The sequence below is a fragment of the Osmerus eperlanus genome, chromosome 11, assembly GCF_963692335.1.
Source record: "Osmerus eperlanus chromosome 11, fOsmEpe2.1, whole genome shotgun sequence".
Lineage (NCBI taxonomy): Eukaryota > Metazoa > Chordata > Actinopteri > Osmeriformes > Osmeridae > Osmerus > Osmerus eperlanus.
The window spans coordinates 10,798,136-10,817,099 of NC_085028.1; the positions used below are offsets into that span (position 1 = coordinate 10,798,136).

Sequence of the window (18,964 nt, forward strand, 5' to 3'; positions counted from 1 at the left end):
TGCTTTTGCCCTTGAACTATCAACTATCATACATGTGGGGATAACAAGCATTGTCTTGTCTTTTTTTTCCTTCCTGGTAGGAAGCTTTGGATGATGTTGCTCAGCAGTCAAAAAGTTGAATATGACAGAGGCAGCCATGTGCAGGTCGGCAGTTTAAAGCCTCTCAAGGCTTTGCAAGGTTGTTCCACCAAATATGCTTATAGAATATACAGTTATATACACAAACACACACACAGTTTATTGTGGCAGGAGCTTTGAGTGTGGTTTGACCTCACAACTTAGGAGACACAACCAGGGACTGGGTAAACCCACAAAAGGGCATTTAGTAACAAAAAAAATCACAAAAATAGATTAACTGAAGATTTTCCTCAAATGAGGGGATTCTTCTGCTCAGGGTCCGGGATAGCTGGATAGGCAGACAGAGAACCGAGCAAATGGGGTTTATTAAGGAATGATATGCAATACTAAAGTTGAGATGTTATTGCTGCCCTGTCTTGTTAAATACAGACCATTCCTTGGCACTAATCACATTAATGCTGTTAGAATTGTGCACAAGTCCTGATCTAAATCATGACTCAAATATAGCACAAGCACACGAGAAAGGGTACAACACTTTTATTATCTCAATAGCTAAGAAACTCTTAAGAACACAACTATCACAACCGTAACACACATTTTGTGAGGATAAACACAGGCATTTCCTTTCTTTTCCAATCCCACAAACAAAAAGACACTGACAAATGTATTTTATATTTTACAAATTCAAGTTCTTCAAAGATATTTAAGTTAAAACAACTGACTTTTTCTGCCGTCAATGTGGCTGGTGGGCAAAAATAGTTCCATACTAAAATAATGAAATCAGGCATTCTGTGCTTGTTTTCAAACTAAAGTATGGCATATTGTACATTCTTTTGAAAAGGACTATGACTATGAGTCTTGGAAGACTGCATGCCTATTGTCTGCAGTGTAAACAAGCAATTATTCTGCGAGAACTAACCTCATCTTCATGTACATTCAAATACCTGCGGCACACATACAGTACAATAAACTGTCAGAATACTGAGATTCTTTAACCTAAATCCAAGCCAAATGTCTCCCAAAGATTGGAACAGATAAACGTGACCTCACATTTGAGAACTTAGCCAAAAATCATTAGAGGAAGTTCAAATACATACATTAATGTGATGATTAGACTACTAATGACCGACTCAATAACTGGTATGACGAACAGTATCTTATATTTTGGAAGACAGAGTGTAAGGGGGACTCTGCAAGTACAAAACTAAAAAATTAAGTGTATTTCAATGTGCTTTTTTGTCAAAAGGCATTAGAGCTTGTTATTTGCCTAGCAACAAACAGGAGAAAGAGGAGGTATGGAGTGAAGGCTGCCAAATAACCTTATCCATAGGCTACATTAACCGTGAATTATGTTTTTGGTCTATCTCAATGGTCAAGATAATGCATCTACAGTTGTGTCTGATGACTGAACGATATTGACCTTCCAGGAAAGAAACCATGGTCATTTCCTAGTAATGTTTATGCTTTCATTGAGTCAGACAAACTAGAAACAGCAAAAGAAAGATGGGGATAGTCCCTGAGAGGATGCCATTCATTTTACAAAACACCATTAAATCATACAGACCAACACCTTAAATATCTCAGTGCCTTTGTTTAAAAAAAAACGTCAGGCCAAATGTGACAAAGCACTTCACGTCTGATATCATGAAACATTGGAAAACACACAAAGAAACTGGACTGGTTAACCTGTCAGTAGGTAAAATGTCATTGAAATTTGTAAACAAACAAGACCCGTCTTGTCCAAGCTCCCTCGGTATCTGCAGGAGTTGTTTCATAGAAATTCATCCTATAATGTAATTTTCTTTTTTCCCACATTTGTCGACAATTGATGGACACTTATTTTCATACTTCTATGTAGCACCCTTGATAGCATCATTGTCTCGTATTATTCATTAGCAGTAATCTAAAATAAATTGACAAAACAAATGTTGTGTCACTATTACCGTTAACACCCCTGCATGACTTAAAGGGACCATTGAATAAATGTGGATCAAGTAGCCAGTGGTCCTGACTGAGTAAGTTAAGCAGTTGATATCAAAACGTTTCCATTGCTTATGGTCATTTGGCTGAAATATCTCTGACTTTGAAAGAGGCTTTAGTTGGGGCACATTTGGTAGGAGTTTCAATTACAAAACAAACACCCCCAAAAAAGACCAATTGTATGGTTCTAAAAGAACAGTGTCTTAAGTGATGTCGACTCAGAACGCTGGAGGTGGAGACACTATCAGCAACTCCAGTCAGAGGATCATTCTCATAAACAGTGTTCTATATTCTTTTGAGATGGAACGGTAAAAAACAATACTCAATCATGATTAGATTTAGTCATACAATTGGATTGAGAACATTATATGATATAATACATTGAAATAACTTCTTATAAGGCTTTCTACCTTTCTGGGAGGCACCTGTACTAAAATATGGAAAGATATACAGGCCTTGTTTGTGGTTAAAGTTGTTAACTAATCAGTACCACATTCTAACTAAATTAAAATGTACAATTTAGGTAAAGGAGCACACATTAATGGCTTTAAAGTCTGATTCTTAGATGATGGCGCCCCCTGTCTTTCTATTCAGTAATGGCACAAATTAATTTGTGACAGAATTGAGATGTCACATCACAATGCTATTTTACAATAGATTATAGAGGACATTAGAAAGTTCCTTGGTTGAAGCATTATGTTCAGATCTAGTTGTGAATATGTGGAAATTGATCCTAATAGAAAATGCAAAATACAAATTAGAAATGGAACAATAACATCAAGTTAACTGTCAATAAAATTGTTAACAATCACTGCTTTAATTGACCTTTGACCTTACTCCTTATATATGTACACAACCAACAAACTTAATTCAGTCATTAATTAACATGTCAGTGAGGAATGTCAAATGCTGGATTGAGGGTTCATTTCAAATCAGGTAAAATTCCACAAGCCAATACATCTAAATAAGAGTGTGAAAGATTTGGCCAATTGGCTTCCTCTCTTCTCTACAGTTCTTAAGACTGCATGCAATGCGATTTCTTAGCATGGAACTAGGACACTCAACACACTCACTCTGTCCCAAAATCAAAGTTTCAGACCTGAGAGCAACACCTCGAAGCAAAGGGTAATCCTCCCCCCCACCCCCACCCAATGTAAATTCATTAGTCTGTCATCACTAATAATATAATAATCACTGTTTATCAAACACTTCTGCTAATGACATTATTGTGCACATTAGAACAACACTTGTTTAAAATACACTCTCATTATGTCAACTGATATTTAGGAAAAATTAATTGTATTTCTTGAAAGATATACAGTGAGAATGTAGAGATATGGCAGTGTAGTTGGAAGGATATTTGACTTCCATAACTTAAATACTGAAAAAACAAACATTGAGGTTTATTTCAGGAGTTTCTGAAAAATGGCAGGCCATAAAATTATGCTTGGCATTTTAACAACAGTGACATTGTGGAGTGAAACAAAAACCCTGAAATAGACTTGAATAACACCCATCAATCCACACACACAGACATCTACACGATGATATAACCGCCACAGCACATTGTGTTAAGGGCATCTCCAGAAGAAAAGTGCGGCGAGAGTGGAACTTTGAAAAGGTATCTGTTCCACACAAGCGTCTTCAGAAACAAGCCCTGTTCAGACTGAACACTGTGACGTGGAACTGAGGCAAGGTCAGTTGAAAATAAACATTTGCTTCTATTGTCAAGTCGGTGATGCAATTGAGAAATGCTTTATAAATGGGTATAAATATGGTTCAGAGCCAAACAAAGGGGCTTGAGCACACTTCAGCGTATAGACTTGGAGGGACTAGCGTCATATGAAAAAGCTTTGACAGGTGAGATGGACAAGATCATTGTTGTTCTGTCTACCATGCGTAATTGAGATAAAGAGACCCAATATAAAAAAATTATATATATATATATATATATATAAAAACTTAATATGAACTCATATATTAACAAAAGAGTTACAGTATACATAGATTATAAAGCAGTATGGACACATGAAGGCCCAGAGTGAGGGAGAGAGGTCAGTCTGTTCCTGTTTCTCTTGGGATATGGGGGTGAGGGTGGTAGGGTTCTGGGAGGGGTTGGCATGTGTTGGAGAGAGGGGCCAGACAGGAGGTTAGGAGGGATCAGAAAGCTACTCTGCTACCAGCCATGGGTCATTCAGCAGTCACCATGGATACCCTGATGAGGTACAGCTTGGGACAATCTGAAAATCAGAGGTCAACAGATCTTTCAGGCTAAAGTAAAATATTTACAATTTTAGAAAAATATTTATAAAGAGTTTTGAGGATCTCCCCCCAAAAAAACAAAGCAAGTATGACATTTCAATTTTGGGTAACATTCAATGGTAGTGGTGCAAACGTGAAGTGTCTGAAAGCAATTACTAAACTAAATTATAGGTCCTCACCATGACACTCGTTCCCTGTTTTGCTCATCATCTTCCTGAGTGGCTGACCTTTTAGGTTTTCTGTCCTCCTCTATGTAAACGAACGCATACGCACATGGAATTGAGCAGTGCATAAATCATTACAAAGTCTGAAACTAATCTTATTTATCTTATTTTGCTATCAGACAAACTCCTAAGTGGGAAGATCTAAAATGTTGTAACAAATGTACACTTCAAGCCCTTTTTAAATCAATGATTAATGTTCCTTTACCACATGGGTTTCCCTCCACATCATCCAGGAGGTTGGCTGTAGAGTTGGCCGTTCCAAGTCTTGAGAAAAGCAGGGTTAAGGGCAACATTTAGTTAGTAAACATTGCTGATCCGTAGCTACTGACCAACCCTGTGAGGAACAACGCAATACCAGGTAAAGGATACAACTGGTGTTTCAGGAGCATTCTCCTTTTTGACTTTCTCCTCTTAGTCTTCTCAGAGAAGGTTCTGGCGATTTCAAACAGCTTCTTTCTCGTTGCTGGGTGACAAAGACACAAAGCAAGAGAGGTCATTTTATCATCTTCAAGTCTTTGCCCATCAATGACAACTGACTGCTTGCTGTGTCATTCAAACGTCCAGACATGCACCCAGACAGGTGGGTGATACTTGGTGTTAAGTTGTGACCCCCTGAGAAAAAGTGCTTACATTTTCCCATGTGTTTGAGTTTGTCTCTGAACATGGCGTCGTCCGAGACAGCAGTGCACGCTTCCGTCGAGCCTGAGGCACAGTGTTCTCCTGGAGGACAACACCGTTAATAGGAGTCGTCAAAGAAGACGCATGCACTTGCAAAATGTAATGAACCAAAACACATGCATGATGGGCTAGTCGTCTGCGGCATTTAGTGTGTGATCAACAGTGGTCAAAGAAACACACACGCTTGAGCATGTGCAGTATGAGCAAACATCAATGTGAATGTATAGATCTACAGTACTGGAAATCCTTGGAGTTTGAGCACTCCTGGCAGTTTCAAGCAAAGGTTTGAGTGAATGAAAGGATTTCCAGCCACTATTTGACCCGTGTTGGCTGGACACCCAAGAGACCACGACAGCTAGACACACACCCACTAACTAGTCAAAAGAACTTGGCAGAGGAAGCATATGAATGACATCTACCTGTGGAATTCTCCATGCTAGATGAGTGATTGGACTTGGATTTCTTTGATTCATACTTCAAGCGATCTAAAAACAAAGGGTGTGAATGTTTAGCGTCAATGTGGCACACATGGAAGGGAGTAGCTCAAAGAGAGAACATTTTCAACATTATTCCACTTGTGGAGCATCATGTAGATCCAGTCAGAAACCACAGTTCTTATTGATCCATTGACTGTATGTGAGAATCCAGTTTAGATAATTAGATTTTTTTTCATTCAGTTGCATAAATGGATCAAAAGTATCTGGCTAGATTTAAAATGACCCAGTGAAAGTGGTCAAATCAGCACAATCTTGAAAACGTTTAACAATCCCTTTTGGGTGGGATCACCTTAGCCAATCCCATGGTTCAGTCTGAAGACAAAAGGGATTCTTGCTTCCTCTAAAGCAGAGAAATCAGTAATCTGACTTTCTGGGTAACTGCTGTATGAATGAACACGCATTTAACCTATAAAATCAAGACTGGTGATAAATCAGAGATTTCCATGTAGAAGGAAGGGTGGGTTCTGCTTTATGCAAATTTAGTACTGGTTTGGACCTTTGGGGTTCGTGAAGTCAGCTCCCCATTCGATCAAAAAGTGTGCAAAGATCACTCTGTGGTCTGGGATAGAAAACCAATCCTGACTAACCCTCCAACGGTTTCCATACTAAGGTTCCGCAGAAACTATCTACAACGTGATAATGGGAACTTAGTAAACAAAGTCGGAGCTGAAGAGGCATAAAGGACAGCAGGAGACAGAGATACAGAGTTGAACTAATATAGCATTGACATGATAGTGGTCTGCAAAGCAGCTTCATGAGACTGGGAGAGAAATGCCCTTCCAGTGCCGTTTCTCTGTCCGTGGAGAGAATGGGTTTTGGAGTATCTAACAGTGCACATACCTCGCTCTAAGGCAACGAGGAACTCTCGGTTGCGCTGCAGTTCTCTCATGAACTCCTCGTTCTGAAGGAACAACGCAATCCGCTCGTCTTCCAGATACTGCTTGAGCTTCCGCTCTTGTTCTGAGACCCCCGATGCCCCGCCTGCCCCCCCGGGGGTCCCGTCAGTCCCCTGAGACTCCCTCTGGCTCATGGAGGAGAGGGAGGAAGAGGAGGAGGAAGATGGCTGGGACTGTTGACTCTGAGAACCCTTGATGTTGAAGGAAAGAGAGGGAAATGAGACCCATGCACACAGTACACCCAGCATTGCTAATCAACTTTCAATTGTACTAAACCCAACACCAAGGTAACTTGGTAACTTCAAATAATAACTTTGCTCACCGTTATATTGTCCTTCTGCTGAGGCAAGATTCTCAAAAAGTCATCAGGCAGGTTCCCAAGCATAGGCGGGTTCCAGTTCCTGTAGCTTTGGACTTGTCGGTGGCCTGGGGGTGGCTGGGCCTCAAACCTAGGCGGGTGGGAGGACGGTGACAATCTAATTAGAAACTACACTGATAATTAACTATCATTTAAAAAAAACTATAAAGAAATTCTACAGAGCTACTGTTACTATGGGAAGCTTGATTACTTGATTTGTTATGTTCTGGTTCACTCATATATTCATTCATAATTAGATTGATCAATAATAAGAACAAGAGGTTCATCTTAAAACTGAGACGGTGCAGCTATTCTTAAAATGGCCAACAGGTGGAGCTTTCACAAAGCAAAACAGCATGGGGCAGATCTGCCTGACTCCCTATCCTCATCCTTATTCAGAGCATGTCAATGTGCAAGGCACACTAGGAAAATTACCTTTGTAGTTCAGTCCCATTTTGTGTTTGACTGGATAGACAACTAAAATGTCTAGGAACCCTTAATTAATGTCTATCCAGTTAGGTTAGATGAATAAACCCATTTAGAAGCAGGGGAGCATTATTTTTGTCAAGATTAAATCAAGTGAAAGCTTTTCTTAATCAAGACACTTCCTGTTCTTGTTTTACCTTGGTGGAGGGGTGGGTGGGGCCTCTGGGTATTTCCGGTCATAGATGTGCATGTCGTAGGTTGGTGGGGAGTAAACAGGGGGCGGTTCCTCATCTGAGCTGTCCGGTTCCAATGTCCGCTCCAAAATCTGCGTGAAAATATTTTGTAATTTGATTTGAACAAACTATTCTTACACACCAGCACACTCAAAAGTTCCTCTGAAAATACTCTGGAGGCTACACATCAGAATAGAGCTGTTCAAATAAGATTATAAAGTTAGATTAAACTGAGAATACTACAAGTATAATACCAATGACCCATATCTGGGTTAAACTAGTGTCTCGCTAAGAACTGAAGCATGGAAACAGTACTACATTTAGCATGCTGATTCTACTTCTTGTTCTAGAGACTTGGGTTTCAGTTTACCCTAACATGACTTTGCTTGAAATGTAATATGCTCAAGAGAGAAATGGGCTCTAAATGGCCTTTCTGTCATTGATGCCAATTTCGGTTGTACATATTATACACATTTTAGTTGTAAGGATTGTGACAACAGAACTCTGACTGAATATGACTAGAATAGAATCATGTACTGCACTGAAAGGCCTAACCAAGTTGATCCATCATGAATGCTATTTAACCACACTTGAAAATGGGACAACTGCTCACTCCAAGAACAAGAATAGATGGAGAAGCAGGTTAATGTGAGTGTGTGTGCGCGCGTGCATGTGGGTGGAGAATGTAAGTGTACTAACAGATGCACTTTAGTTTTTCGCTTGAGTTGGGATCAAATTCAATCTCTGCTCTCTCCGGGAGTTGCTCAAATCAGCAACATATCCAATGGGTCACAAAGCTAGCTGCAGGACAACATGAAGTGTCTGGGATTAACAGTGCTACATAAAAACAAGTCCAACCCCAACCTACACCATTTTGAAGGTAACCAGAAAGAGTTGCCAGTAACACACACCAGTAGGCCACTTAAAACTGTTCAAAGGGTCTGTTAAACTCCATATTCCTTTCTAAGCTAAGAGGGAATTAATTATATTTACAAGCATTGCACTAAAACAGCACCTACTGTCTTGCTCAACAGGCAGGTAAACTTTAAACTTTAAGGCACTTTAAAACCGTCTGGTGAACTATTGGGTCAAGCAGTACAAATGTTAGTTGTATAGTTCATCCCTAATAACTAGTCTCTTTCTATAGTATCCATACCTTGATCATTAGTACTTCAACATGAGTTGAGGAATGAGAACACTTTCACATGTAGTCTTGGGCTGGCAAGTCACAAGGTTGTTGGTAGCCATTACGCTAAAATCTAAAAGCTTGGGCCCCGCCGGACAAACTCGACTAAAACATAATTTAATATTTATAACATACTAATACTAGTGGCTACTAAAGCACCACACTCTTCCAAACCGTTTTGAAAACAGGTTCTCTTTACAGCTATTCAAATGATAAACAAGAAGTGATGGGAGGCCAGTGACAGGCTACAACAAAACCATGCACTCCCAATGTTGTTGTAGAGCAGAAGTTGAGAAACACTGGGGTACTAGGCCTTGGCTCCGGACAGTAGGTGACTCAGGAGACTTCTCACTGACCTCTGGGGGGATGCTGTCATCAGAGTCGGAGCTGTCATCCGAGCCGCCTCCGTCGATGCTCATCTGAAGCAGCTGATCGATGGTGGCATCCACTGCCCCGTTGTTCGAGCGCAGCACGCACTCTATGACCTCATAGTCCATGCTGGGGAACATGATCTTGAAGTCCTCCATGGCCTGGTTGAACTCAAGGCGCCGGACTTGCCGATTTGGACGGCTGTTGTTGAGCTCTCCCTGGGTGGAACCGCCACCACCCCCACCACCACCACCACCACTGCCGCCGCCCCCTCCTCCTCCTCCTCTTGAGCCTCCATTACTGCTGCTGCGCTTGAATAGGCTGGTCATTCTTTCGCCTGAACTGGCACTGCCAACCTAGTTAGCCTGGCACCTTGGCACTTACCTCAAACACTCTTCTGTCACTTTCTTGTTTTGATCTCGCTAAACTGCCCTCAGATTTGACAAGCTTCTCCTTAAATCAGTTTCTCATCATAACACAAACATGGCGGTCCTAAGGAGGGGGAGTTTAACTCTTCTTCTTTTTCTCTTCCTCTGCTTGTTATTCAGCAGCATCCAACACAGTGGGCTGTGGCAGCAGTGACAAGTGCCCAGCAGAGGCTTGGAGAGACTGCGCTTGTGTGTCACCAGTTTTTATGATCTGACGGGCAATCAACTCTTACAGCTGCATCTTGAGCTCAGAACAGCACCTGAAAGAGAAATATCCAATCAGAAGATATAGACAACATCATATTTACCACAAGTACCTGGTTTGACCATTTATTTCAACATTTTTCTCCTTTAATAAGCATGTCAGACCCCAAATCCGAGAGCAATAATCTATAGTACTAATTGTATTTATACTTATGGTTTCAGGAAGTATGTGATATTTAGGCTCAATATTTTAACAGCATTAAAAGAGCACTCTTTCCTGCCATTTTTATTTTTGTTAGATTGAGCTTAATAGAAGTCTAACAGAGGATAACAGCAGTTGAAAAGGTCCTTTTGGATCTTGTCTGGCCTACGCAAAGTCCACTTCATGATTCACTCAGGGGTGTCCGTGGGCGCGCGCGCGCGGGGGGGGGGGGGGGGCGGTCTCTTCAGTCCACACCCCGCTGGGGGATGGGGTCTTATTTGATCACATTAATGCAAGTTCTTCTGTCCTCTCTCTCGCTGTACTAAACCGTGCCAGTGTCCAGCATTGCCATGGCAACTGTGGCATAAACAAAAAAGCAGACACCAACTGAAGCTAAGGGAGAGCTGGAGAGGGATCCCCAAAAATGAGACGTCCATGATGGTTTAGTCTAGTCACGGCCAAAACACTCAATCATAACAGTCAGTGGATTATGGGACAGAGGCCATACATTCACAATCAATTAGCAACAATAATCAGACAAATATCAGTAGAATGATCAGTTGAAATACGCACATTTTTGTTGATTAGCCAAGACATGGCTGAGACCCATGGTAAGTGTGTGCTAATGCAGGACACACACACAATAAGCTATGAGTGCATACCGTCTAAAGATCTTAGCCCAGCTTACCGTCACTGATATCAGGCCGATGTAGATAGTACTAATGGCCATCCATAGAGACCTCTGCTTTTGACCAGGTTGCAACCACTCAGGTCAGTTGGTAACAGCTGTGATAGGAAGTGAACAAATAAGTCCCCACAAATAAACCAGGGCCACCGGGTAGCAAGCACGATACCTTTTGTCAATATAAATAGTTCTCTCTGATACGTAGATAGACGCTGACAAAACTGACAGAGCAGGAAAGATTGGAGAGATTGACTGGAGTCTTTAGAGGTGGATCTAAATGGGTCAAGGGTTGGTCAATGAAGGGTCCATACATTCTGGCTGACTATTCTGCCCAAACAATATCTCACAGCATGTACACTTGTTTCCTGTACAGAAAATGTAAGTTCTATTTTCTTTTAACTTGAGGGCATTTGATCAAGAGAAAGTCCAGAATGCTGAAAATACTGAACAATTTTTATGTTTTTGTAGGCTAAGTGTGACCAGTTATAAATGAATGATCCCAACATGGGAGATATTATGTAATGCCTTGTGTGGCCTCCAGTCCCTTGACATGGCTATCAGGATACAGCCACAGGATATATATACACATTACTGTTCCCGTAACCAGAACAACATACTGCTATTTGGCTGGTGGTCTTGTATAAATACGGTCAGGATAGGTTATAACCTATCCTGACCTGAAGGGTGTCTGATTGTTTAGAATTGGACACTTGGCTGGTTTGAGGTACACTTTTAAATGGAAAGAGAGATTCTACATGTATGCTGACTCATACAACACCCTAACAAACAAAGTGGTCTGCTGACCCAAAACAGGAACATGCACAAAGGGAAATTCTTCCAGAATTCAAGTCAAAGAGCAATACATTATTCAGTGCCTTAGAGTGACCTCTCCTTGGCAGAAAACATGGACATAATCATAAAGAGAGTTTACATAATCCCTGACATGAGTTATCTCTAAGTCTACACATCTGGATGTTCCTCATCTCTGGTTTCCATTACAAGATGGGGAGTCAGGTGCCTGAGCGGTGAGGGAATCGGGCTAGTAATCCGAAGGTTGCCAGTTCGATTCCCGGTCATGCCAACTGACGTTGTGTCCTTGGGCAAGGCACTTCACCCTACTTGTCTCGGAGGAATGTCTCTGTACTTACTGTAAGTCGCTCTGGATAAGAGCGTCTGCTAAATGACTAAATGTAAATGTAAGATGAAAGGGGGAGGGAGCAGGGGGGGGGAGGTTAAAAGGAATGTGGTGGTCAACAGAGAAGCTGTAGCATCTCTCTGATGTCCTCAATATTGGCCACACCTCCTATGCCTCCCCTTTCCTCTCCTCGTTTTCAGTCGTCCCCCCCTAGTGCTGGGAAAAGAAATCCCTGTGATGGAAGGAACAATGCGCCCAGTGCCAGCCCCGAGCCACATGGCAGTGCCAGGCCCCGGCCACTGCCCCCCACTTCACCCCACCCTGCTTTGACTTCTCATCAACATAGATGTAAAAGAGTGCTGATGTAAACAGAGCGCCTTGGCAATCGTGAGACACTTTCCAAGTGCATGTGTCTGAGTTGTGCTTGTTTGGGATCAAGTAAAAAAAAGTTGTGCGTGTGTGTAAAAGTGACACACGGGATCGTCAGAAAGTGTACTGTAAAGCTGACTACCTTACCCGTCTGAAAGGATTGAGAACATTGGGAATAGGACTTGACCACTTTGTAACGAAGAGGAATACTTGGTGAAGAATACCCCAAACAAGGCTGCAAAAAAAAATTTATTACACCCCAGACGTTCATGTGTCAGACTACAAAAAACAATAGATGAGAGGGTCATTGTGTCATCAGGTGACCATGGGTGTCCTGAAAACCGCCAAATCAAATCAGACAGCTTAGAGTCCTTCTGGAGCTACTTCCTTTTCTAAGCTAGTGTCGCTCCCATTCAAAGTCAAGCTATTTCACAGTCCGGGGCTGTACTGTGTGTTTTCACGTCCGTTCAGCAGTCACTGCTAGTGAGTAAGGCCCCTCTTTTCTGTAGAGGAGCCAACGGATCAAGTCAAAGAGGGTCACCCGGCCGCCCCCATTCAAAATCCCCTCAAATAACAGAAAAAACACCATGGCAACGTGGCTTTTAGAAAAGCACAGTGTGCACGCATGCACACACAGCCTATACTTTCGGACTAACTCTAAAGTAACCAAGGTTCTCAGATGCTGCTGCACATGTGAATTAAAAAAGGATCATATCCTGCTTCATTGTTGGCCGCAGGCCAAACAGGCCAGCCAGATGTTGCAGCTCTTAAAAACACCATTTTGAAACCAGGCTAGGAAATCAATTCTGGGGCCATGCTTGTCATAAGCAATATAATAACTAGCCCAGTGACGAGCACCATGGCACCATGGAGACTAAAATCCATTGGAAACCGAGCCTGTCATTACTAAAGCATGAAGTGAAGGATTTGCTATGATTCTGACAAACAGTTCAGTGATCACTGAAACATATTAATAGAGTAATTGCCCGTGACAATGGCTTCCACCACTGGAATCGTAACCATTAGCAAAAATCACAACCTACAACCATAAACATCCTCGGAATGTGTTTTCACATTGCTACATCAAATTTGGATCTCCACCATGAGTCCCAGGTCCCTGGTGGGGCCAGTGAGAGTCCACAGGACCAGTGGTAGCGCATATGAAAACACGCCTCTTGCTATAGGATCATGACAGCCAACAAAGACCGCAGGGAGAAAGTCCCAGACTGTTTCCACAGACCTTTTCTAGAATTTGGTCTATTTTCCACTTTCACAACAGAGCACCATGTAGCTTACACAGTACAGTGTTGTGTTAGGTCCAGACATGCTTTTGTATTCAGGTTTTTTGTGATTTTTACAATGACACCCACATGCTGGTAGTGTATTCTGTAGTCAGAGGCATCTCTGACTTGGAGCAACATTGCTCTATGAGTGGTCAAAGGCATCTCTGACTTGGAGCAACACTGCTCTATGAGTGGTCAGAGGCATCTCTGACTTGGAGCAACACTGCTCTATGAGTGGTCAGAAGTGGTTTGAGGTCACAAAGTAATATACTAGGCAGGCCACGAAGGGCTTTGAGAAAACAATGAAGTTTCTGAGGGTAAGATTTTGGACGAACATGAACATTTAGGACAAGCCTTAAAGTTGATGTTGATCCATGAGATATCAAACCATGTTGTATGCATAAACCAGTACACCGGGTCCATTGACTCTGATTATTAAATTAGTGTGTCAGTGGCCTATTGCCTCCTCACTCACAATCTTACTCACAGATTCATTGTTTTGCAAGCCTGAATGTACAAATTGGTCACAAGAGAGACCTAGATTTCAGACCTAGCGAGAGGTGATTAGAAGAGGTGACTATTTCAGATTATAACTCAAGCAGATTCAACATTTGATCATCAAGACACTACCAGACCGTCTGGACAAAATAACCACCATGAATAGCTTGTCTTACATGCATGGTCCCATTGTGAGACAATTTTCGATGTCCTCCCCTTCTGCAGTCCATTGCCTAACAGCTCCTCTAAGCACAGCCAAACAGGAAATCCTGCTGTAGCTACAGTATTCCCATATTTTGACTTCACTATTTCCAATGATAGGCAGAGGAGTTTGGGCAGTGTGGGCATAATCAAATATAGAATGGTGAGTAGCAATAGTAACTGTGGTGGAGTGGAGTGTTTTATCAAGGTCACCAAGGTAAAGCATAAATAAATAAAAAAGTCCACTTTGAGAAGCAAAATAGAACAGTTGCTCCCCTCAACCAATTACAATGATCCTTTGTGACCCATAAGCATAGCACTACACTGTTAAACAGTAGAGCACTGAACCGAAGCCCCTGACTACTCCAATAGCCCATAAGCCTCCTGTTCAATGACCTTGTTCTGTACAGAAAAAAAGGGTGGGGGGAGAGAGACAGAAAGAGAGAAAGGTATGCAGACACAGGATGGTAGGCAGTGAGTGAGAAAGGTGCACATCCATGTCAGGAAAATTACTGGAAATCTCAAAAGAACCTCCCTCCTCTGTTCTTCCTGGAAGCTTCAAATGTGCAGGCCTGCTACATCTGTCAGAACACACGCTATAAAACTAATAATGACACAGTAATGGTTGCAGCGGGCTGTTTCTGGGCCATCTGCCACACAAGGGAATAGGGAAGCTTTTGCTCCTTAGCCCAGGGAGGTAGAAAATAATGTGAAAAATATCATTCCATTCATAATGTCAAATAGTCCTTTGTTGCCCTATTCTAGTGCAACATCAGCGAGCTGTGTGCTGAGTAACAAGCCCAAGTGTGACATGTATCGTAAGAAGCTTACGGACATTTCTTATAAGAGGGTTGAAGCTGTCTGGTGACCCCGGTCTATAAGTGGGTCTGTGACTCAAGAGGACACCCTTCACCCTCCCCATATTTCCTTTCATCCACAGAATTATGGTATACAGGAGAATGTTTTAAAGGACTCCGAGTGGTGTGATGCATCATGAGAACAGACAGCTTCATAATACCAACTAGAGACAGGCAGAGGAACCACTTATATAAACTATGGTTAGGATTCAGTTCAATCTCAGGATTTATTGTGCAATAATTCAGACATTTCCTCTGATTCTCAGGGCTGGACTGTAATCCCAGCCATCTCTGTTAGGGGCCTAGGTACAAGGGACCGTGGAAGGGAGTGGCGACTGGTAGGGACAAACTTAGAGAAGCGATGACAGGGTTCTTTTCACCATCCCTCCTGCATCATTGACTGCTTAGGGTGACATGCATGACTGACACGTTGACATCCCTCAGTTCATGGATCTTGTGCAGATGAGGATGCAAGGTTAAAGAGCAATGGGGATCGTCATGAGCTATCTCAATGAAAGCGATGTGAGTAGTGTGTAAAGATTCTAAATACAATACTAGGTCTACATCAAAATGATGTATCAATCCCTGCCGATGCACAAACAACTCAAAACAATTCCAAAGTGATGTTCAGTGTTAAAACGAGGACTTTGGTACTAAAATCACATACAGTTAGGTCCATAAATATTTGGACATTGACACAATTTATCATTTTGGCTCTGTATACCACCACAATGGATTTGAAATGAAACAATCAAGATGTGCTTTAAGTGCAGACTTTCAGCTTTAATTTCAGGGTATTTACATCCAAATCAGGTGAACGGTGTAGGACGGTGTAGGAATTACAACACATTTTATATGTGCCCCCCCCCCCCTTTTTAAGGGACCAAAAATAATTGGACAAACTAACATAATCATAAATCTAATTGTCACTTTTAATACTTGGTTGCAAATCCTTTGCAGTCAATGACAGCCTGAAGTCTGGAACCCATAGACATCAGACGCTGGGTTTCGTCCCTGGTGATGCTCTGCCAGGCCTCTACTGCAACTGTCTTCAGTTCCTGCTTGTTCTTGGGGCATTTTCCCTTCAGTTTTGTCTTTAGCAAGTGAAATGCATGCTCAATTGGATTTAGGTCAGGTGATTGACTTGGCCATTGCAGAACATTCCACTTCTTTTCCTTAAAAAACTCTTTGGTTGCTTTCGCAGTATGCTTCGGGTCATTGTCCATCTGCACTGTGAAGCGCCGTCCTATGAGTTCTGAAGCATTAGGCTGAATCTGAGCAGATAATATTGCCAGAAACACTTCAGAATTCATCCTACTGCTTTTGTCAGCAGTCACATCATCGATAAATACAAGGGAACCAGTTCCATTGGCAGCCATACATGCCCACGCCATAACACTACCTCCACTATGCTTCACTGATGAGGTGGTATGCTTTGGATCATGAGCAGTTCCTTCCCTTCTCCATACTCTTCTCTTCCCATCATTCTGGTACAAGTTGATCTTTGTCTCATCTGTCCATAGGATGTTGTTCCAGAACTGTACAGGGTCTTTTAGATGTTTTTTGGCAAACTCTAATCTGGTCTTCCTGTTTTTGAGACTCACCAATGGTTTACATCTTGTGGTGAACCCTCTGTATTTACTCTGGTGAAGTCTTCTCTTAATTGTTGACTTTGACACAGATACACCTACCTCCTGGAGAGTGTTCTTGATCTGGCCAACTGTTGTGAAGGGGTTTTTCTTCACCAGGGAAAGAATTCTTCTGTCATCCACCACAGTTGTTTTCCGTGGTCTTCCGGGTCTTTTGGTGTTGCTGAGCTCACCAGTGCGTTCTTTCTTTTTAAGAATGTACCAAACAGTTGATTTGGCCACACCTAATGTTTTTGCTATCTCTCTGATAGGTTTGTTTTCATTTTTCAGCCTAACGATGGCTTGCTTCACTGATGGTGACAGCTCTTTGGACTTCATATTGAGAGTTGACAGCAACAGATTCCAAACACAAATACCATACTTGAAATGAACTCTAGACCTTTTATCTGCTCCTTGTCAATGAAATAACGAACTCCCATGAGGGAATAACATACACCTGGCCATGGAACAGCTGAGCAGCCAATTGTCCAATTACTTTTGGTCCCTTAAAAAGGGGGGGGCCACATATCAAACGTGTTGTAATTCCTACACCGTTCACCTGATTTGGATGTAAATACCCTGAAATTAAAGCTGAAAGTCTGCACTTAAAGCACATCTTGATTGTTTCATCTTAAATCCATAGTGGTGGTATACAGAGCCAAAATGATGAAAATTGTGTCAATGTCCAAATATTTATGGACCTAACTGTACAGCATGAATCTATGACCTTGTTTTAACTGCGAGAAGAATCACACATACTAAACCATGACAAAGGTCACCGTGCTCTGAGCATGAGCCACATAATTCGCCTGGTTAAAAAATTGACTGGTCGATTAGAATCCAAGACAGTTTAATTAATGATTGCAGAATTCGAATTTTCATTTTGTTGTTTTCATGTTTCATGCTAAAGTGTCACCTTCACTTGTAGTAAAGACAAATGGCAATGTTCTGGCTCTATCGGCCAGAATATTGAGTGACTTCCTAGGATCCTGTCTTATTGCAGCTGCTCCAAAGCAGTTACAACTACATACTAGCACGAGCTAAACAGCTGACATTACACAGTAGTCAGCTCCCAGGTCAATGCATTGTCGGATTTATGTTTGACAAAACTTTGTTTTAAAAGTTATAGTGAGGTGCTAAACTATGTTTTAACCCTGACAACAATTGCTCTTGGAAAGTGATTTCTCAGTACTCGTACTGATGGCAGGCGAGTCAGACACTTTAAGCCTATTGACTTTTTGACACATTAAATATCTCGTTTTGATTAGAGCTAGTTGTGTGTAGGCTATACCATGTAGATATGGCCCGACTAGCACAATGCCAGTGCAATAAACATTCACTGAGCGTAAAGACAGTCTAGTTCAATATTATTCTAAAGAGGCCTCAGTAGCCTAGTCGCTAGCTAGCTAATCCCATGATAAAACAGACCCGCTAGCTAGCTAGTCTAGTGCAAGGGAATCATTCAAGGAATCTTGGCAAACTAGCTGTGATGTTCTTGCACCAGTGTCTTTTAATATTGAACAATTACGCACAGTATGACGCTTTGATTTAATACACTTCTTGTTTTCAATCGTAATCAAACATGGCTAGCTAATACAAACTTGACATGTTTTCAAGCTAGCTAAACAAAAATATATTTCGTTAGCTATTCTGTCAATATGTGTGTTTACTTACAGGATGAGAAAACAGTCCACGTTCTGAGTTTTGATCAGATATTGCAAATCGTAGTATTCGGCAAACACTGTCCGTCCATTGACTGACTCGACATCAGACCATTCTCTCTACCAGTTGTCTTGGTGCGCCCGAGACCGAGTCCACACTGGTTCGTATTTTCATGGCCCTGTGTTGACTGATAAAAGCTACTAGCTCACACCAGGGCATTGTGGAAAAAAATACCAGACGAGCTGAAGTGTGTTCAGAAAGAGGCTCCTGCATCTATGTATAGTGTAGTTCTAGAAAACAGAGACAGCTTCCTAGTGGCGAAAAGGGGGAAAATACTACTACACATTAGGGCAACAATGAGGTATTTGCTGCATTGGTCAATTTAGTGGATACATGTGTGTCTAAGACACCGACATAAAACGCCTCTTTTGTAATTATGTATGATAAAATGTATTAAAATTAGGCTCCAAAAAATATCTGCCATACATTTTCATGGTAAAACAGCTGATCTGTGATTGCAGGAAACAAAGCCACAGGTCTGAGAGCAAGTGCCGAGGAATAAGGAGGAATGACAACAGAACAAATGCATGTTACCCACTCTCTTTGCCTTGAGTGCACACATTTT

General features: G+C 41.7%; 1 protein-coding gene across 2 annotated transcripts; it reads right to left on the bottom strand.

Annotated features, from left to right (window-relative positions):
* Positions 1–600: 600 nt before the first annotated feature.
* On the bottom strand, positions 601–18,700 carry cuedc1b (CUE domain containing 1b). Of its 2 annotated transcripts, XM_062473629.1 has the most exons (12): positions 18,352–18,700; positions 10,710–10,807; positions 9,175–9,875; positions 7,597–7,724; positions 6,938–7,064; positions 6,560–6,806; positions 5,642–5,707; positions 5,175–5,264; positions 4,914–5,007; positions 4,750–4,808; positions 4,500–4,569; positions 601–4,298 (listed from the first exon to the last, which is right to left on the bottom strand). In XM_062473629.1, coding segments are annotated over exons 3-12 (1,224 nt in total). In that variant the 5' UTR covers positions 9,517–9,875; positions 10,710–10,807; positions 18,352–18,700; the 3' UTR covers positions 601–4,297. The 2 variants fall into 2 exon arrangements, with proteins under 2 accessions (XP_062329613.1, XP_062329611.1); XM_062473627.1 differs by lacking the exon at positions 10,710–10,807.
* Positions 18,701–18,964: the final 264 nt, after the last annotated feature.

Bases quoted from the DNA above. Each gene is read 5' to 3' on its own strand.
- cuedc1b (XM_062473627.1), bottom strand. From the start codon at position 9,516: ATGACCAGCCTATTCAAGCGCAGCAGCAGTAATGGAGGCTCAAGAGGA. The intron at 7,065-7,596 runs GTAAAACAAGAA...CCACCCGCCTAG, and splicing joins CCACCCACCCCTCCACCAAG to GTTTGAGGCCCAGCCACCCC. The intron at 5,265-5,641 runs GTAGATGTCATT...GTTGTCCTCCAG, and splicing joins TAGCATGGAGAATTCCACAG to GAGAACACTGTGCCTCAGGC.